The sequence below is a fragment of the Fringilla coelebs genome (genome assembly GCF_963513975.1).
Source record: "Fringilla coelebs genome assembly, chromosome: 7".
NCBI lineage: Eukaryota > Metazoa > Chordata > Aves > Passeriformes > Fringillidae > Fringilla > Fringilla coelebs.
In genome coordinates this window covers 32,399,313-32,419,612 of record NC_140035.1, presented here as the reverse complement: position 1 = coordinate 32,419,612, position 20,300 = coordinate 32,399,313, and the positions used below count along the sequence as shown (strand labels likewise).

At 43.1% G+C, this 20,300-nt stretch overlaps 1 protein-coding gene across 1 annotated transcript in view; it reads left to right on the top strand.

Moving 5' to 3' along the window:
• The window catches only part of ZNF804A (zinc finger protein 804A), a 141,678-nt gene extending 134,755 nt beyond the window's left edge, over positions 1–6,923 (top strand). The window contains exons 3-4 of the mRNA XM_084209304.1: positions 1,110–1,240; positions 3,563–6,923. Coding sequence (XP_084065430.1) covers positions 1,110–1,240; positions 3,563–6,851 — 3,420 coding nt within the window. The 3' untranslated portion in view covers positions 6,852–6,923. The remainder of the gene's footprint in view (positions 1–1,109; positions 1,241–3,562) is intronic.
• The last annotated feature ends 13,377 nt before the right edge of the window (positions 6,924–20,300 follow it).

Sequence of the window (20,300 nt, the reverse complement as noted above, 5' to 3'; positions counted from 1 at the left end):
GAACCACCTAAAACTAAGCCATGTGTCACCAAGAGCCAGCTGGCATGTGTGAGGTGTTTTTCTGTGAATAGGGGAAAGAAAAAATCACAAAAGGGGTGAAATGAAAAGAGTTGAGGAGGAGCAGGAGGGCACTGCTGACAGTGTTTTGCAAACTGTGCTTGTATTCTGTGTATCTATTATTGTGTGCCAGCAGTGGTAACAAAAGCTCTTAATACCCCTCAAACAATTTGAAGTTAGAGTTTTTGCTTTTACAAATCACTGTGGCCACTGTTCATGGCCAGTCATTAGTCCTGGACACTAAAAGGGGTGGCTGGTTACTGGGTTCTTCCCAGAACTGTGAGATGATGGTTTTGTGAGATATAATCAGGGCACACTGAGGACCAGTGGGGCTTGGGACCTACTGGAGTACATTTTGCTGCCATGAAGAACAGGGAGCCCCCTGCATATTGTCCTTTTGTGATGTAAAAAAAACAAGATTCCCTTTTTGTGTGGAGAATCAGAGCTGAGCACTTCCATCTCCCTCCAAAGAAGCAGGCTGGAGATAAAACCCCATGTGATGCTGGGTTTCTCCCTGGTATCTGTACAGACACCAGTGAGAGCAGGAGACACAGGCTCCTTCAGAGGGACCATCTCTCCATTTCAGAGCACAACATCCCTGCTGGGTCAGGACCCTTTAACAGCTCTAATAACGCCTGGTATGGCAGGACAGGAGCTCTCAGGAGCTTTTCAGATATTGGCATGAGGCTTTGCAGAAAAATACCTGGGCTGGTCTCATTTTTTTATTGCCCTCTCAAAAAGCAGTTATGCTGTGGGGAATGTTTTGGGGAGGAATCATGAACAAACTTCTGGGTGAACTTTGCCTCATCCTGCTGAGGGCTGGTCTACATCATGACAAAAGCTACAGTGAAATTTGCTAGGTTGTCTCTAGCCTGGCTAACCTGTCTCTAGAATCTCTAGGTATTTTGCTTATTCCCTTGAAATGCTGAAATTTGTTGAATGGTTGGGTTCAGAATAATTCATGCTGGGGGCACTTACCAGCAAGTAAGAGTCATTAAAATGTTTCTCATCCCAGGGGTTTTTATGTGCATTTATGTGGCTGTTTCTTGCAGAGGCTGAAGGAGCTGAAACAGAGGGAGTTTGCTCGAAATGTAGCATCTAAGTCACGAAAAGATGAAAGAAAACAGGAGAAAGCCCTTCAACGTTTGCACAAGCTGGCTGAGCTAAGGAAAGAGAGAACCTGGTAAGTCCATGGCTGCTCAAACAGCAAAATACTTTTAAAGAAGCCCTCCACTGTTTGCTGATGCTGTGGGATGCAGGAGACCCTTGGCTGTAGCCACACACATGAGATTTTAGGGAGTTTTGGAAGCATCCTGTGGACAGGATTTGATTCACACTGTGTGCAGGAATGAATGTTTAACACTGCTTTTTCAGCTGAGCTAAAATGACACATATTTTAGTTTAAAAAAAGATGTGTTTCATATATATTTCATAAAACCAGGCACTTTGGTTGAAAGCTGAGTGAACTAGGTCATGCATTTGCAGGCTGACACTACTTCATTGATGAGGTGAGGAACACAGTCTGTCTCTCTAGGATGTAACAGATCTCCGCGATTTAGTTTTCAAAATGCTCGCCTGGGAAAGCATCCAGAAACCTAGCTTTAGATCTCAATAGCCAGATTTTTTACATTAAAAGGTAGATGCTTCTCTTCCCCTGCTCAGCAGAGTGTTTACCTCCCTCTGCAAAAGTGACTCCTTGCTGCTCGTACGTTTTTAGGCAAGCTGTTGAAATTAGTGTTGAGCTTGCTTGTTGTGACTGAGTTCTCAAAAATGTGACACAGTTCTGACACTGATAAGCCACTGAAAATATATCTGCTTGTCACAGTGGTAATCTCTGGAGGAAAAAAAGAAAGAAAAAATGTAGATGTTCATGTGCAAATGTTTTTTCTCTATTCAGACTTCACTCCCCCCCCCAGGATGAACTAACAGAGAAGTCCAACCAAGCTGCAGCTCCTGTTCAGAAATATTCTCTTTGTCCCTAGTTTGGATGGGGGCAGTGTCCTGAAACAAGGTGTGAATGAGCAGGTGGATGGGACATGAGTGTTGTGGGGTCTGTTTGACAGGAGAAACACCACACCTAACTTTTTAATCTTCCTGTGATAACTCGTGTGGGGACTCATTCTCCTCCATGAGTGTTTTAACTGTTCATGTTTTATACTTGATTATATTGGATGTCATTCCCCCTAAACGTGCTCCAAAACTTGAATTCTGCATATTGCATGAAAATGAGGAAAGAGGAACTAACTGTTTTCCTTTTTCCATGCTAGTGAAGCGCAGATTTGCAAGCCTTTGTTGTTTCTGGATTATTTGTCTTTTGGTTTTTGTTTTTTTTTTAATATCCTCTTGCTAGTTCCTGAAGGAGAACTTCTGAGCCTAATTTATCTATCTCATGATTGCTATTTTCTACCACTTTGCATCCTTAGAGGTGTGACATAGACAGACACATAGGATTTTTTAAACTGGCATTTTCTAGAAGCCACCATTTTATTCTGTGAAAGAAAGGATTGCTGTGTGGGTTTAATATATATGTTTCAAATTTATAAAAAACTGGGCAAGGCAGGAATTCTCATGAGGAATTCCTTTCTCATAAAACCTCTACCTTAATTTCTAGACCTGATAGGGTAAAGGCATTCTTCATCTCAGCACTTCTTAGGGTCCTCAATGACTCTTTAAAGTTTTACCAGTGACTCATCAGTGAGTATTGCTCTGCACTGTAACACAGAGTGATTTGGCTAAAACAAACAAACAAATAGGTCCATTACTCCCAGTTCTGAGCATTTTCTGTGGATCCTGGAAAATTGTCAGCTTAAACACTTTTTGCTCTTCCCTTTGCTTCCTATTAAGTCAAATAGAACAGATGGGAAGAGGACATGAAATGAAGAACAGAAGTAGACAGTGATAAATTTTTTTCTCAAGAGGGATGAATCACTTTACTTCTGCCTGCTGAAATCCTCTCCCCAGTTTTATTTCTCCATGAAAGAAATTGCTGAGATAGTGGTGGTTGGGTCTGTGCACACAAATAGGATGGGAGCTGCTGGGGGATTGCCTGTGGGCAGAGCAGCAGTCACTGGCATGACGACTACGTGGGAAGTGCTCCATGAAGCACCCTCTGTTTTAATGTGTTTTGTAGCATGGAGGAATGTAAAACTGCAATCTGTAGTAATAGTGTTGTAACCATGGCGGTCTGCTGGGAGGAGAAGCAAGATTTTTGTGGACACAGTTAGTTTCTTCTTTGGCCAGCCAGTGTGCCCAGGAAAAGTTAACTGCTGATAACTTCACATGAAGGAGCTGGGAGAATAATATTTACTCGTCCTATTTTTTACTACTAGTCAACTGATCTTTATTAGAAATGATAGCACTTTTTTGCAATCTAAATTTACATATCAAGAGAGTCTTTCTCTTTCCTCAAAAAGCTCCCTCAAGCACCAATGTAATACCATGTCTGTGTCAGCAGCTCTCTGAACTCACTTTGAGCACTGACTCCAAGTTTTGTTTTCCTTCCTAGTGCTCCTGGGAGCGGCCCCATGTTCAAATCCACCACGGTGACCGTGCGAGATGAGTGCAGGGATGTCCCCAAAAGCGCTGCCGTCGATCCTGCCCGGAGCCAGGACTGCAGCTGCGCGCTAATGCACGATGCACAGAACTGCAAAGACATTGCTTCTGTTTTTCCTCCCGCTCCTGGAGATGCTGGCAGTCACCAATCCGACCCCAGCAAATGTGGAGATCAGCTTCAAGGAGCTCAAGGACACAGAGTTGGGTTCTCCTTCGCTTTTCCTAAGAAAGCAGCGGTCAAACTGGAGTCTTCAGCTGCCGTTTTCTACGAGTTTAATGAGGAGGCCTCCATGGAGCATGGATTTAGCAGGAGGAGCAGGTTTGTTCCGGGAACGTGCAACCTTCAGTCTCCTTCAGCAGCAGAAATAGCTGTGTGCCCTGAGGAGAAACACAACTGTTCTCACCCGCTGGTGGAAAAATGCATGGACACGGCAGAAGCTCCTGAAGCTCAGGAGTCAAAGGAGCTGTCCGGCGAAGGGAGCAGGGCGCTGGAGAGCCCAGCTCTGCCTCCTGCCATGCCCCACTCGAAGCAGCTGGTGTCCCCAGACACGGATGGCCACGGTGTGGATGTGAGTGTGGCCGAGTTAGGGGACCAAAGGCTGGCCCTGGCTGCAGACGGTGCCCAGGTGCCGCCCCATTCCCCAGAGCTGCGGGCAAACAGAGCTCCTGAGCAGGAACTGGGGGAGGATTGTTCCTCTCTGCAGGATGCTGCAGAGGAAAACTGTAACGATGGGAACAGGGATCCACCTGCGACTGAAAGGGAAATAAAAAATCTGGGGGCCGATGCGGCAGTTCCATCACCTTCTGAGGAAGGCAGTGCAGCCCCAAAAAGCAAACCAAACTTTTACAAGAGACCCTGTCAGCCCTTTGTTCCTGTTCTCAGCAAATATGGATCAAATGTTCTTCAGTGGCCATCAGAAATGTTAATTTACACAAGTACAGACCCATCAATTTCTTATAGCTGTAATCCTTTATATTTTGATTTTAAGTCATCAAGAGCGAGTGAAAGCCAAGAAAAGCCCAAGCATCAACCAAACATACCTCATTTGCACCATAAAACTGAATCTGATCATATCTTAGTCTCAGATTTTACAAAAAGATCTACTTCAGAGTGTGGTGATTATGAAGTAGAAGTGAATAAAAATGTGTGCAACTATACAATACCCCTGTTAAGTGATGTTTCCCTCTTCAGAAATTGTGACCTTGCAAAAAATCAAAACAAAGTGTCCTTGGATGAGTCATTCAGGATTAGAAAAATAGAAAAGTATCACATATCTCATAACCCCTTACGACAAAACACTGTGATAGATGAGAAATACAACAAAGCCTGGATCAAAGAAGGCCATGAAAAATGGCTTCATAAAAGCAGAAAACGGAAAAGGAGAAGAAAATTATGTCATTGTCATTATCATCACTGTGGAGACACAACAGTAGCAGAAATGGAGATGTCTCCAGGAACTGAAAAAGAAGTTACTTACAGAGATGAAAATAGATATCAGCACCTCCAAAATAACGCAGAGAAGTGCAAGCATGATGCAGGAAACATCTGGTTAACTGCAGGTGAGGCGCAGCAGTCACAGCCAAAATTCGGCATTGAAAATGGTCCTAAGAGAGTCGTGACTGCACCAGATCACATCCACTGGGACAGAGGCTGGTGTGACTTTTGGAGTGCCAAAAGCAGTGCCCATCACCGTGGCTGTAAGGGATCACACAGGAAGAGCAAAGGGAGCTCGGGGAGGCAGGCCAAGCAGCTGAGCTCCAGGAGGCGCAGCCTGAGGCACTCTAAAACGTGCTGTGGCTGGAAGGTCAGGAAGCCAAGCTGTAGCCCAGAGCATAAATGTTTGGGACAATGCAGCGAGGAGAAGGGGCCGAGCCAAAACCAGCCCACAAAGAGGGTTTACAGTGTCCTGACAGAAGAACCCGAGAAGCCCCGCCGCAAGCGGAGGCAGCACACCTATTCCTATTCCTCTTCCTCGGATGAAAGCTCCTGTGGACAGGCGTTAGCAGCAGAGGAATATCTAAGGCAAGGACATGCTTTAGGTGCCCACCACAAGGCAAAAGGGAAACGCAGGAAAAGGAAGGCTAGGCTCCATCGTGTTTTCCTTGAGAGGAGCGCAAAAAGTGAGACCTCTGAATCTTCCAAAGAAAATTCCGCCGATTCTACGTTAAATATTTTGGGGGATTTGCCGGCTCAAGACAATCTAGAGGAAACTAACGCAGCTCCTGGAGGTGACGATGCAAAAAACGGGGATGAAACAATGGAGCTGGAGGAGAGCAAGGCACCTCTAGAAAGTGCTGGCCCTCAGGTGGTGGAAGATGATAAAGTGACGGAGGGCTCAGCGATGGAGAGCGCGCCGGCCACACTTCCCGATGGCACCATCCCAAATTCTGCTGCTCCTGCTGCCCCCCAGCCCAGCGCTCCAGCCGCTGCTGTCAAACAGGGTGCTCCCCAAGAGGGAAAGAAAAAGGAAAATGTCAACAGTCGCGAAAACCAAGCTCGTTACAAAGTTCCCGTCCCCAACAGGCACTTGGAACCCACTCCTCCTAAATCCTATCTTTGCCATTATGAGTTGGCCGAGTCTCTACCGCACGAGAAGATGGGAGAGGTGCCCGCTGAATGGGTGCAGTGTAATCCCGGCATATTTAGCAGCCCCCCGCCCTTGCCGTTCAAAGAAGCACACGTAAACACTCACACCTTCCTAACCACCGAGCAGCTAATAGCCCCCTTCCCCCTGCCCGACCAGACCCTGCTCTTCCCTCCCGAGAGCCCCGAGAAGTTCAAGGAGCTGCCCTCGGAGGCCTATCCTCAGCAGATGGTGCCGCAGAACGTGCTGTCCGCGAAGGTGAAGTTCGCCCTGGCCCCGCCGGCGCTGCCGCCGCCGGGCTCTCCGCTGCCGCCGCTGCCGCTGCCGCCGCCGCTGCGCTCCGCCTCGGTGACCACCATCCAGCACACCATCCTGCAGCAGCACGCCGCCGGGGCGCTCAAGGTGCTGCAGCCGCCGCAGCAGTTCCTGTCGCAGGTGCCGGCGCTGTCCCGAGCGCAGCCCCTGGCGCAGCTGGCCGTGTCCCCGCGGCTGTGCCCGGCGGCGCACGGAGCGCTGGTGGCGCCGCCGCCGCTGCCGCTGCTGCCGCCCGCCGTGCTGCCGCCCGCGCCGCTGCCCTTCCCGCCGCTGCCGCACGCCGTCTTCCCGTCCCTGCTGGCCCCGCACCCGGCTGTCATCCCCCTGCAGCCGCTCTTCTAGGACACGAAGGAAAAAAAAAAGAAAAAAAAGCCTTCACCCAAACTGCTGCTCCTACAGCCTTCCCTCCCCCCCGGTTTTAACTAAACCGGTTAAAATTCCTTGCTCCTCGGGAAGCATTTACTGTAAGTATAATGATGCAAGAAACATTGAGACCTACACTATTACTAAAGCACTGAATAGTCTGATACTAATTATGAACTATATAATATATATATATATGTGAAAATCATGTCTTAGAATATGTATAATGTATATAAAATATATTTATAGTTCTATAACTTATGTTGTAAAGTATTCACTTTTTTGTTTTTTATCTTTGTGTATTTGCACCTATTTAATGTTTAGACAAAGCTGATGCACTATGTTTTGTACTATGTTCTCTGAAACTGTAAATCTAGTGACAAACTATCTCTTGCAATAAATTTTTGTTAACTACTTAAGTATATCAAAAATCTTTCATTATAAGCCTCACGGATGTTGTTCTTCCATGTCCTTCTGCAGCTGAATAGCATCCTCTGCCCCTGCTGTGTTGGGATAACCAGGTTTCCTACACGCCAGTGATTTATCAGGGAGGCTCAGAGGCCAATACCTCGAGGGCAGCTGTCTCACCAAGCCAGAGAGAAAGGGTAATAGATGTGTTTGTGTTAGCAGCTTGATGTCACCGTGACAAATTTTGCCCGCTTGTACCATGTGCACGCACTGCTGACTGGTGGAGCTGATCCCTTTTATACCAAACCACGGAAAGGCAGTGTAACAAACACAACGGTGTGATGGAAGGGGAGGAAAGGCCAATATTGACAGCAGTGTGGCTTGGAGGGAATATTGCTTGTAGTGGAAGGGTAGAGCCTTGGTTGCACCCAGCAGTTTCTCTGATGGCCCACAGGTCTGTCACGGAGGGGTCCTTGCTGCTGGGCAGTGTGCGAGGGCAGCAAGAGCACAGCAGCACCAAGGGGACGTCAGGGAAGCACCAGGGTTTGATACAAATTCTTACCTCACTTCACCCCCTCCCTCCTGCCACATTTCACTAAAGAAACAGAGTAACACAGAGTAGAGATTAATTGAAGTAATAATCTACTGCCATTGTTTCTAACTGTGTTTCAGAGACTTCTCCCTACCTCTGCAGCCTTTTCGTTGCTGTCAGACCTCACCCAGCTTTAGCTGGTGAAATCTCCTCATTTGCTCTAGCATGAGGTGTATCAGAGCCATGCCTGCCACGGTCCAGAATAGAAGCAGAAGTCATTCTGAGATAGAGCCATCCCTTTGAGTTAAAATGAAGCGTTATCATGTGAGTGAAGCCAAGGATTTGCAGCATGAAGGTTAGTGCTAGAAGTAGGCCCTCCATAAGAAAAGGTAGGTAGGCTCTCCCAATTAAATACTTCTTCTCACCTTTTTATATACTATAATAAAAATCATATAAAGTCGAACTGAAAGAATAGTGAATTTTAAGTATTATTAATATACACTGCATATTAATAGCTACAGGCATAAAGTAATGCTATATCTTACAGCATAGATATCTGGATCTTATTTTCTGCATTAGAACTAACCTGTATGGATATTGCAAGTTTTAGTTTAATATCACATCAAAACTGTAGCAAACAACATCTTGCCGCTGTGCTTGCAGACTCACCTGCTCAAGGGACGCGAGTTTCCCGTGTTGTGTGGTCACAAAGGGCTAATCTCTGTGTTAAAAAGCAAAAAGTTGCTAAGGAAGAGCAGATGAGCAGCCAGGTTCTGGAGAGTGCCTGGAGTCCCCCATCCGAGGCTGCGGCAGGGAGTGGGAGCGGGGAGCACCCAGCCCTGTGATGCCAGAGGGAAGGCAGATCTTCTCTAGCTCTAACTTCAGGTGGATGCCCATTTCTATTCCTGTGGTGCCTGAAGAACACAGGACTGAGTGACTTTACACTGCTTTATTTCAGGAGTGTGCTGCAGGAGGTGTTTGTCTCCCCCAGGTCCCGTGGCCGAGCAGGGGAATCTCCTTTGGAGGCGGGAGGGTTGTCCTGGGGGATTTGGGTCCCTTGGGTGGCGAGTCCTGGCTCCTGCCCTTCTGCCCTCCTCTGTGGGAGGCAGCACACACAGTGCCCTGCCTCCTGATCTCCCATCAAAGGCAAAATCCACCTCATCATAGAGAAAAAAGGAAAAAGAATCCACACGGGACTCGTACGGTTGCACGTTCTGGCAGAGTAAAAGTAGCCAATTTAAAATTTTCAGTTGCAATGTTCGTTGAAAAATCCCATCTATAAATCCCATCTATGAACTTGGAAGTCCACATTTTTTTTCACCATTGAATTCTTCTTTTTCCTTACAATTTAAATTATTTTAGGTTGTTAAGCAGTTTTAAGACATTGCACAATTCTTTATTATCTACTGTAATTGCTGTTCAATAGTGTATAAACGATTTAAAATATAAGACTAATAACCATAAAATGTAATAATTTTTCTAAGATGGTATTGCCTTTAATGCTAGAACTGTTTGTATATGTGACTTCATATGTAAAAGCAAAAGCAGTATAAAAATAAATCATAAGTTAAGTTTCAAATTGAACACACTAAATTAAATTACCTAATGAAATATTCTTTTGAGTTTCTGGTTTATTATTAAATACATAATTCCTAGTAAGCTATATAAGGGTAGTTCTTCTTTTGTATCTTTTATCTGGTATTTTAGATTAAATGTGTATTTTTATTCCATAAATTAGTAGTCTAATTTAGAAATAAAAAAAATTGCAAGTGCTAAATAATTGAAGTTTTATAATTCTAAATAAATTCTACCCAATTCCTTAAATCTAAGTAATTTGCTTCTGAATTTACAAATTTGCACAGCTCTAGTGTGTCTAATCTCCTGGCCACTTTGCCGAGTTTAGAATTTCCTGGGATTTTTTCCTAGTGCAAGCAGTAAAAGTGTTGCTCCCAAAGGGCAAGAATCAAACCTTGGGATCGAGCCCTACGTGAGGTTAGAGAATTTGAGATTTCCCCGACCAGCTCTGCAGAGAAACTCCTGAAAAGGCACTGTGCTCCATTGAGAGGAGAAGAAAAATCTTTATTTTGGTCCTTGGACAGTTGCAGCCTGCCCAGACTGACCTTCCTGGGGACGTTCCATTTCTCAGGTAACGTGAGCCGTGAAATGATGGTCCAGAGGAGCTCCTGGGCAACAAGGGATGCTCCGAGGGACACTTTGGAGTAACTGGGCTCTTGCCTTGTGTCTCTTGTGTCTGTATGTGTGCAGAATTTTTTAAATGTTGCCAGTAGGTGCAAAGAACGGGGTGGTTAATTGGGTTTCCTTCACGAGCTGTTAATTGCTGGGGAGGAATCGCCAGGTCTCAGACTCCACACCAATGAGTGATGGTTTGTGGCCCAGGGACAAACTGCAGGTCACAGACACTGGCAAAAGAAACACTTTGTGTGGAGGATCACCGAGTGAGATTGGTTTGAGCTTTCAGTTTAATCAAACCACCACCACATGGTCATGGAGCAATGTCTTCTTTACCTGACGTGTCAGCTTTTTGTTAGCTTGTCAAATTTTTGCCCTTGTGAGAGTCCTTTTGGGTCTGGCATCGAAACAAAGCTTTAAAAGGCAGTTGGAGCATCCAATTCTCTTTACTCCTGTACGTGATGATGTGCTGCTAATACAACAGATCACAGGGCTGTAATTTTTCTGACAAGTTTATTTTCTGCAACTGTGCTTTTCCCTCAAAATAATTGTTTTCCATTATGATAATATTTACTTGATATGCTGCAGTTAAAATACAGCTTTAAATATATTTGTTCAGGTTCTTCCTTGGTGTAAATTTATGTACAGCTCCTGGCTTTGGTTTGTAACCAGCAAAAATCACTCGTGCTGCAATGCCAAGGGTTTTGTTAACTCCCTCAGATCAAGGCAATACATTATGACCACGGGAATGTATTTTGAAGAGAGTTCCTTGTTTGTAAGGAAGGTGGTAAATTTTAATCTGATGGGTGTTTCACTGCGGTGCTCGGAGTCTACATGTTCTAAACTCTGTACATTCATTTTCTGCTCTCCAATTACTGTACGTTGCCTAAAGGCTTGTGTATGTGCAGCAGTGCACACATTTATGCAATGTGCCTACCAGTTGTAAAATATTACAGCTCTGCATTAACTCTCTTTATTGAAAGTAAAGACGTTTTTACTGTATAAAGATCATTGGATATCTTTAAATTAACATGACTGACTATCTCAATGTGTATGTTATTTCATATATCACTTTGATTTAGTATTTGCAGCAGGCATGGCTTTGTACATTATGTCCTCCCTTCTCCTCTTTACTTCAGGAACATGATAGTTTTCTCTTTTTCTCTGTGACTAAGATTATCAGAGTTGATGGGAATTTGCCTATTTATGAAAATGAACCAGGCTATTTTTTTACTTTCATCTGCAATAATTAGTGCACCAACTTTACAAATTATAAGACATCTTATTTTTGCTTCAAGCTTCTCTTTTATTTTATGGACACTATAAAAGGTTGAGAGGGAGAATTTCTACCCTGAGTCTAAATTTTGACCTGTTAGTGAATTTCTGAAGCCCAAGGAAGCTTTGCCATTAGTGTTACTGAGGATTTATATTGACGTGGAGCATCAGGCCTCTTTATTTATTAAAACTGCCTAATACTTGCTGCTTTCAGGTAAATAATAATTTCATGAGGTGTGATGAGGAGCACAGTCCAGTAAAGGAAAATGAATCCATTTTTAATCAGTCTTCTACCTCCTTTGTTGCCAAGCTGTTTATATAATTAATGACTATAAAGCTGCATCTTTAAAATTTCTGTTCTGTGTCATCAGTGTTTTGAAACATGTGCATGTACATGTTTCTGGTCTAGTTTCTACATGTTCTTCTAGTCTAATACCAAAGAGAAAAACAGTTCATTGGAATATTGATTTCTCTACCTGTACAGGCTCACTTTGAAATTCTAATAAGTAGAACTACATTACTACAATATACAGGTAGGATGATGCATCAGTAGTTTTTATTTTTGCTGGGACAAGATCAAAATGTGCAAATCCATGTAGAGAAAAGATTTAGTAAGCTTCACATGTGAACCCACAATGAATACAGTATTATTTATGAGAATTAAAGATGGTTGCTCTTAAATCAGAAGTGGTGTTTGTTTGCTATGAATGAGACTTTAAAAGAGATTTTTTTTTTTTCCTCAAAAGAAGCAGCAAACAGGGAAATAATCTTGAAAATACTTGTTTTTAAATCAGCTGGATTAAACCTGTGTACCTTTCTCATGGATGAGAAACAGCAAGTAAGTTTTGGGCATTCAAAATCCTACCTGACAAAAGGAAAAATTTTCCATTTACATAAGGAAAAGCTTTACAGTTCTAGTACAGTCTTACCTTGATTCAACCCAGTGAAACCTGCAGGAAGAATTAGGAGATTCATTTAAATGAATATATTTGCCCTACTGTGAATACAGACAAAACAAAGCCCAGCTCAGGTCCAAATTTTTTCTTGCAATGCAACTCAGATTTTATATTTGAAATCTACATAGCAGAAGTGGAGAAATCATTGAAGGGAGGAATATTGACACAGAATAATAAGGACAGAAGTGGTTATGGTATAATGAACCCATCTTTTCCTTTTGAGGGTAGAGGGAAGTTGCATAAAGTTATTTCACTTGCTTTTTATTGGGTGCCTCTGCTTTGTATCTTTTTACCACTGAAATTAGTGCTGTTTGCCTCAGCTGGTCTGTCAATCCATCAGTGTCAAAGAAATAAAAAAAGGTCAGGTTTGCAGGAGAAAATCTGCATACAATTTGCTCTTAATAAAGTCCCTTTTCTCTCTGGAGAAATACTTCATGGAGCGAACCCTCCGTGTGCAAAATAAGCCCATTGCACTCCCTGCCACTGCCTGCAGCTGCATGCTTGCTCACCTTTTTTTAACCTGTCCTTCTCCAGGAGCAGAAGAAATGAAAAGGGAGTTATTTTCTTCCAGTGCCACCTGCTGAAGAAGTCTCAGGTCTCCAGCTGGGTTTCCTCAGCTCTGTTGGATGTTGGTGCAGTTGCCTGCTCGTGGCAGAGGTCAGTCAGGACTCTGTTCTTGAAGCCACAAGAGGAAAACCAGTCTGGGATTGGGGGGGTATTTTGTGGTTTATTTTCCATAAAGTGATGTGGGCCATTGAATGCGTTATTGGTTAATAAAAAAAATGCTATTAAGGCTGTAAAAAGCAGATTAAATAGAAGCTAAGTGTTGGGGTGAGATACAGAGTGTTCACAAAAGGTTTCATGAGGGAGTTGTGTAAGGTAAGAAATTGATAATGAAGAAAAAGAGCAGCAGTAGTAATAATATTTTACATAAAATATTTCATAGACAATGTCTGTGCAAGAAAAAGCAGTCCTGAGTCACCAGTCAAGTACTGGGAGCTGAATTTTGGGCAGCAGGCTGTTGAGGGAAGCAGTGTTGTGTGGGAAGGAGGACAGGATGCACAGGGGCAGCAGGAATTGCTGCCCTGAAGAATGTCTTGAAGGACAATAGAAAGTGGTTTTACTTCTGGAGGCGAAGGAAAGGCAGGGATGAGGGGAGTCAGACCTGCCAATATTGAGGAGCTGGATGGTGGAGCAAGAGCTACAAACGAGGCTGGGTGGAGGGGAGGCACTGCTGCAAGAGCTCTTAAAGACAGCTTCCATAAACTCTGCTCAAACATGTGGAAATTAGTGATAATTAATCTCTAGAAACCCCCTGCCTCCTTTTTATTCAGTTATCCTGGGGGGGGTACCTCTACTTTTAACCCCAGGCTGGCGAGGTTTTGCTGCCACAGCACTGTGGCACACAGGAATCCTGCAGCAGCTGGGGGGATGATTACCTGGGAAGGCTGAAGACACAAGCAGCTCTTTAGAGCGTTTTTCAGATGCAGGGAAACACAAGTGGAGGCCAGTTCAGTGTGTGGGTGGGAGAGACTTGAGGTGGGAGTGTGTTTCAGGCTGCTGTGTCACAGCAGAGCTGCCTCTCCCTTCCTTGTTCAGTTGTCCCGCAGGGTTTTGAGGGATGCACAGCAGGAGCAGCTAAAGGGGACACGATTTCCCTCAAATGCTGCAGCTGCCCAAGCATCCCTCTTTGCTAGATGCTTTTAAATAAAGCTGCATGCCTTTTGATGGCAGAGCTGAGAGCCCTTTCCAGGGAGTGTGGATATCTGGGGAGCTGTTGGCTGCTTTACATCTCCACCTTGCACTGGGCAGGAGCAGTGCAGGGCTGAGCAGACATTGCCAGCCAGAGAATTTTGTTCTGAAGCACTGCAGAACGCTGTTAGAATTGCTAGAATACTGCTGGGATTCTAGCAAGAGGAAAGCAAAACCCTAGTGGTCATCAGGGATTCCCTGTCTGTGACCATTCAGCAGGCAGCTGTCTGAAATTCCGTGGCCTCCTAGATGGAGAAAGCTCCATAGAATAACTGGCAAGCTTTCTTTTCATCTTTTAAATCCATAATGCATGTATATACATATTGTTAATAATTCATATTAATGGAGAGCTCTTGCCCAAGAGCACATTCCCCTATCACAGAAAATAAATTGTTTAATGATGTTTAGGATAGGAATCAGAGGCTGGCTCTAAATCCAGCTATTACAGAGCAGTACTAGACATGCAGTGCACACTTCCATAAACAAATAAATTCATTATGGTTTAATAACAGCGGAAATAAAAAATGTAAGGTAATTTAAATAACGTGCAAAATAGAGCTACATTTTATCCTGAAGCCATAATGCCAAGTACTCACATTCTCAGGAATTCTTGAAAGCCTTCAGGGCTGGCCTTATGTGCAGGTGAGCAATAAGGTGGAATTTTAATGTTGTCATTGTGGCCTGAATTTACAGGGAGGCAAAGTTCATTTTGGTGGTGGCAGCTGTCCAAGGCTGGGTGTTAGATGGGGAAGAGTCTGGGAATGCTCACTTTGGTGCTGGGTCACTCAGGGGGTTGAGGTGCAGAGCAGTGGCTGCTGGGGTCTGAGAGCAAAGGACAGGGTCTGCAGAGCCTCCCTGCCCCCGGGGAAAAGCAGGGTTTGGAGATGCCAGTGGGGCATTGCAGAGGGGAGAAGGAAGATGAGGAGGAGAATCAGGACCTTGCAGGCTCAAACTGCAGTAGTCTTGCAGAGGAGTTTTGCCAATTGTCTGCACCCTTTGATTGCTGGCTAATTTAAGCACTTTATTTTCATCTGTTTAAAAAAAAATAATAAAAAGAGGGATTTATTTCCTGCTTAGAAATGGGTAATAACAGGAGATTCAGTAGTGACTGATTTTTGTTTTTCTAATCCCAGCAATTGAAATATTCCTTATGATGGTGAGAGCTCACTCAGCTGAGCTGTGTCCTGTCCTGCTGGTGTTTTCCCTGGCAGTGCTCCTCTGCAGTGGATTGCCATCAGAAACAAACATACCAGGTGACCCAGAGTGCTCATGTTTTACATACCTTCCACCTTCCCTGCAGTTTCATGGCTCTACAACCCATGTGCACCATTTCAGCTGGGTGCTGTGTCACACTGGGAATTTTTCATGGTGATTCTGTGATAAATATTTGTGTTCACTCTCAGATAGTTCAGCTTCAAATCATTTTTTTGCTTGCCCTGTTAAATGGTTGCTCTGTTTCACAGAATGGTCACGTGCATCTCCCCCTGGGGCTGGATTAGGTGTTCCTCTAGGTGATGTGCAAATCTCTTATGCTGTGACAACAACAATGTCATCCTGGGAGAGGGGCCATTTCCTGGCCAGTGTTCTATTAAAATAGAAATAAGTTGGGATTGGTTCAGCTTGAAATCTGCAGATCCTCATCTGCAGCATCTGTATCTGATCAAGCTGCTCTGAATATGTGTTTGCAGCCTCAACTCATCTCTCTCAGTGAGGTTTGATTCTATGAAGGTTTAGCTCAGAAATCTCAAGCCAGTCTGGATTGTGAATTCAGGATATCCAAGTAGGCCTGGATTTGACAGCTTTTGGCATCTGACTGCAATTTCTGGAGCCATTGAATGGTTCTGAAGGCTCTTTTTGAAACTGCTGAGAACAATTTTGAATGTTCTCTTACCACAACCCCATCCCACTGATCATCAGCCTCACAGACTCTGAAGGTTCAGCATCCCAAGCATGCCATATCTGTGTGCTAATAACCATAAATGGCATCTCAGCCTGTCATTTTCCTAGAAGATCTCACCACACCATCCTGGAGTAATTGAATTTGGTAATTTTAAAAATGCTGGCTATATTATTTTTCTTTTAAAGTCTGTGCAGTAATTTGCACATTCATTCTCCTTTCGCAAGCAGGAGAGATTTTGAGAACTGGCTTTTTCTTGATGTTTGTCAAAAGGAACTAATTTTTTATCCAACAATACATTTTTTCTTTCAAATCATCCAGAAATTTAAAATACTTGCTCTGTTATACAATAAGAAAATGAGTGTTTATCCCAATGGATATTTTTTCAGGGAAGAAGAAAAAACCTCTTTGCTTCTTTGAGGGTTTAAACATGAATTTCCTCTCAACTCTCCAGTTTGTGATGCTCCTTGTCAGATTAATGTGCTTTAAAGCTGTTGGTTGGTACCTGAGCTGTCAAAAAGGAAGATTAAAACCACACCTTTCATTTGGGGGATTCTTTTTGCATTGGAAAATGCAGAGGGAAAGCAAACCTTTCCTGCTTCCTGCTGGCGTGCATCTGAGGCGTGCTGCATGTGCCATTCCGGTTGAGTTTTGGGGTTAGGAAGAAATTTCAGTTTCTGCCAGCCCTGGATATTCACACTAGAACAGATTCAAGATCCTGAAATGGTTTTTATTTTGTGAGGAACAGAATGTACAGAAATGAAGGGTCATGGGTTCGATTTTTATCTCAGGCACAAGCAGGGTGTGTGACTCAGGACAGAAATAATTTCTCTCTGCTTCCTTCAGGAGAGTGGAACTGTTCCATTTGTGATGGATACACTTACCTTATACAGTTAATAAGGAGATGACATATCTTAACTTTTTAATTTTTGTGAAGTTTTCAGCTAGGAAAAGAGAGAGAGACAATGTTTTTGATACTAACAAAGTTGCTGTCCTTTTTTCAGATATCATTTCAGAAGAAATTACTGCTCAAATCCTCAGTGTGTTTTTACACAAATTGAAATAATTTCTGAAAGAAATGCAGAGAATAACCCTTGAGTTCCAGCAACAGGGAGGCATTCTGCAGCAGCTCCCTCTGGTCCCAGGTTCTAATGAGACCATCAAGGCTGGCCAAGGCCCATAAACACTGCACAGGTTTGGAGTGATTTTCTTCACCAGTGCCACTAATCCACCTTTAAATCAATTTTTCAGAACCTGTCTCCTATTCTCCTCTCAGTCTGAGTAATAAAGTGCATTCAGGGGAGAGGATGCTCATGAGAAAGTGCTGCTCATTTCACAGGACTTGAAGAATAATCCAGGACTATATATTTCTCTAGTGTTTCAGTTAGTGTTTAAGTGATTCAGCCATCATTTTGGCTATGCACTTATTATAGAAGGTGCTTGATTTTGATCTAATATGTTCTGAAGACTTTTAAGACCGTTTTTTTACAGTTTCTTAAAGTAAGAGCCTGTTCCACTCTCAATGACCATAAATAACTCACTTTTCTGGATATGGATATATCACCATATCTTGCAGTCAGGTCAGTTTCTTTTACATGGAGCAAAAAAACCTGATGTGGGAAAACAGCCTGGAAAAAACAGTGAAATCAAACAACAGCAGATCCCTATGCACATATGATGGATAGGCATACTTTAATGAAAAACTGAACATTTAAAATCCAGATCTTAACCTGCCTCTGTGCTTGTTTTGTTCAAATTACAAAATATGCCAATTTTTCCATTCATGCCAAATACCAATTAGCAAGACAATAAAAAAACCAACCAAAACAAGAGAGACCCTTACTGTTACTGGCAGAATTCATAGGCAGAGTGGTTTCTTTCACTGGGATATGATGAAATGACCTGGCTTTTTTGGGTAAGGTTTTGGCTGCTTGAAGTCAGTAACCCACAGCTCATTTTCAGTGTGTGTTTTTGTAGGTGCTGTGTAGAAAAGGATGGGCTGACAACAGACTTTCAGAGATAGTGTGTTGGGTTTTGCTGATAAATGGGCAATATTTTGGATCTTATAAATAATTGGATGTTATAAAGAATCATTTACTCAATTTTGATATGTCCCACAACTTTCTCAAATTGTTGTTCAGTGCAAAGTAAGGTGGCAATTGAATTGATTGCAAATTTTTGAAGAAATATTTCTTGTTACATTGAGCATGATGACCAATGATTTTTTTTTTGTGTGTGTGCAACAGGTAAATTCTGTGCACAGACTTCTTCCAGACTGAAAAGTGACAACCAAAACTGTAAATGCATTTGGACCAGGTCACATCGAAAAAAAAGTGAAATTCAATTATGCAATATATAATTTCCCTTTCTCCTTCTGTCCCAGGTGGGTGTTGTGTGACAGGATGGAGTATGCCTGGTTACCATAGGAATGCAACATGCAAGGAAGCTTCTAAATAGAGAGCAGTTAATCTGACTAAACATCTTTTAGTGCCACTGCCTCGTTCCTTTCACCTACAACATTTAAAAGGCAGATATTTGGAAATAAGCCTTGCCCAGCAAAGTTACAGAACCCTGAGGAAACACCTGGAGGAAAGGCAAGTGTGTTTCCAGCCCTGTGTAAATGTGCAGCTCAGAGGGGACGAGTGTTTTTATCTCTTTGCTGCAACCTGCTCTTACAAGAGAGACACAATTCCTGTCAGCTGATGGGATCTGAACAGGGCTTTTCATGCCCATTGCCTTCCACTGTTCATCAGCCCTGCTCTGTCATGATTAATGTGCTCCCTTGCAGCAACCTTAATTGTTTTTTGAGGGTTAGGAGAGTGATCATAATCGCAGCTGTTATGGATTTAATTCTGATCTGCAAAGAGACTGCGCTGTAAGCAAACGTTTTCATTTTGAGCACTTAAATCAATGGTTTTCAATTACAAATAGAGAGCACAGGAGCTGGAAGTGTTCCTTACCAGAGGGTAGATCCTACCCCTATTAGTCATTCACATTGCCTATTTTTCAGGCATTCACAGTTGAAATTGGGAGCTCTGGAAATAAAGGATGTGATATCTTGTTGCGGTGTTGTGAGGGTCCCCAGGACGAGGTGAGAGATGAGAGTTTGACTCCAAGTTCTCAGAAGGCTGATCTATTCTATTCTATTCTATTCTATTCTATTCTATTCTATTCTATTCTATTCTATTCTATTCTATTCTATTCTATTCTATTCTATTCTATTCTATTCTATTCTATTCTATTCTATTCTATTCTATTCTATTCTATCCTATCCTATCCTATCCTATCCTATCCTATCCTATCCTATCCTATCCTATCCTATCCTATCCTATCCTATATCCTATATCCTATATCCTATATCCTATCCTATATCCTATCCTATCCTAACACTGTACTAAAGAAAGAGAAAGGAGACATCAGAAGGCTAGACAAGAATGAATAATAAAAACTCGTGAGAGACTCAGAGAGTCTGACTGTGTTTGGTCATTAATTAAAAACAATTCACCTCTTTGGATAAGCAAGCTCCACACCACATTCCAGAGCAGCAAAACATGGAGAAGCTGAGGCAAAACGTGGAGAAGCTGAGGCTTCTCATCTTCCCAGGAGAAGAAATCCTGGTGAAGGGATTTTTCAGAAAATGTCATGGTGATAGTATCTACAGAAAACATTCCAGTTGTGGATGATCTCTAATTAATTGGTGAGCACAGATAAAAAAAGCAGGTTAGGTGGTCACTTTCTCTTGAGTGCCTTGCCATGAAATGGAGTGGACAGTCTTACTTCTGTCCTCCTTTCTTCTTCCCCATGTCCAAGTTTTGGGTGCCCCAGAGGTTTATTCCCACCATAATGTGCTGCTCTTTGTTGTTGTTTGAACTGGTGATGTTTATTTCTGTTCTTTCACCCTCAACTTACAACAGGGTGCAATTCTTCTGTGCCTGCATGCTGGCAATGCCATGAGGGAACTTCCAGGGAAGGAGCTGCTGATTATGGCAACACAGGAGGAGAAATCCCATCCCTTGAAAGAACACATAGCCAGGAGCATCACTTCATTAAAACAGCTTCACTTAAACTCAGCTTCTCATTGTGAAATTCAGAGTACAGAGACAATACCAGCAGTAGAACAAAGATGAAAACTCCCAGTTGAAATAATGCCCAGAAATTGCATTCACTCAGTGCCAAAGACCTGTGCAGGGCTGCAGTCTAACAAAGTTCTTCACCATGCTTGTTCAGGTAAGTACACTTTACATGTGAGTAAAGAACATTTTCTGTCATTTTCCTTGTGTTTCTTCCTGGATATTTGGGGTTACAGTGTAAATATTCTGTTTTATCAGAGTAGCTGTTTACTTTAAATTGTCTCACGAATTTAAGGAAGCTGCTTTTGAATTTTGGTGCTGTTCACTGTCAATGCAGCCAGGGATGGG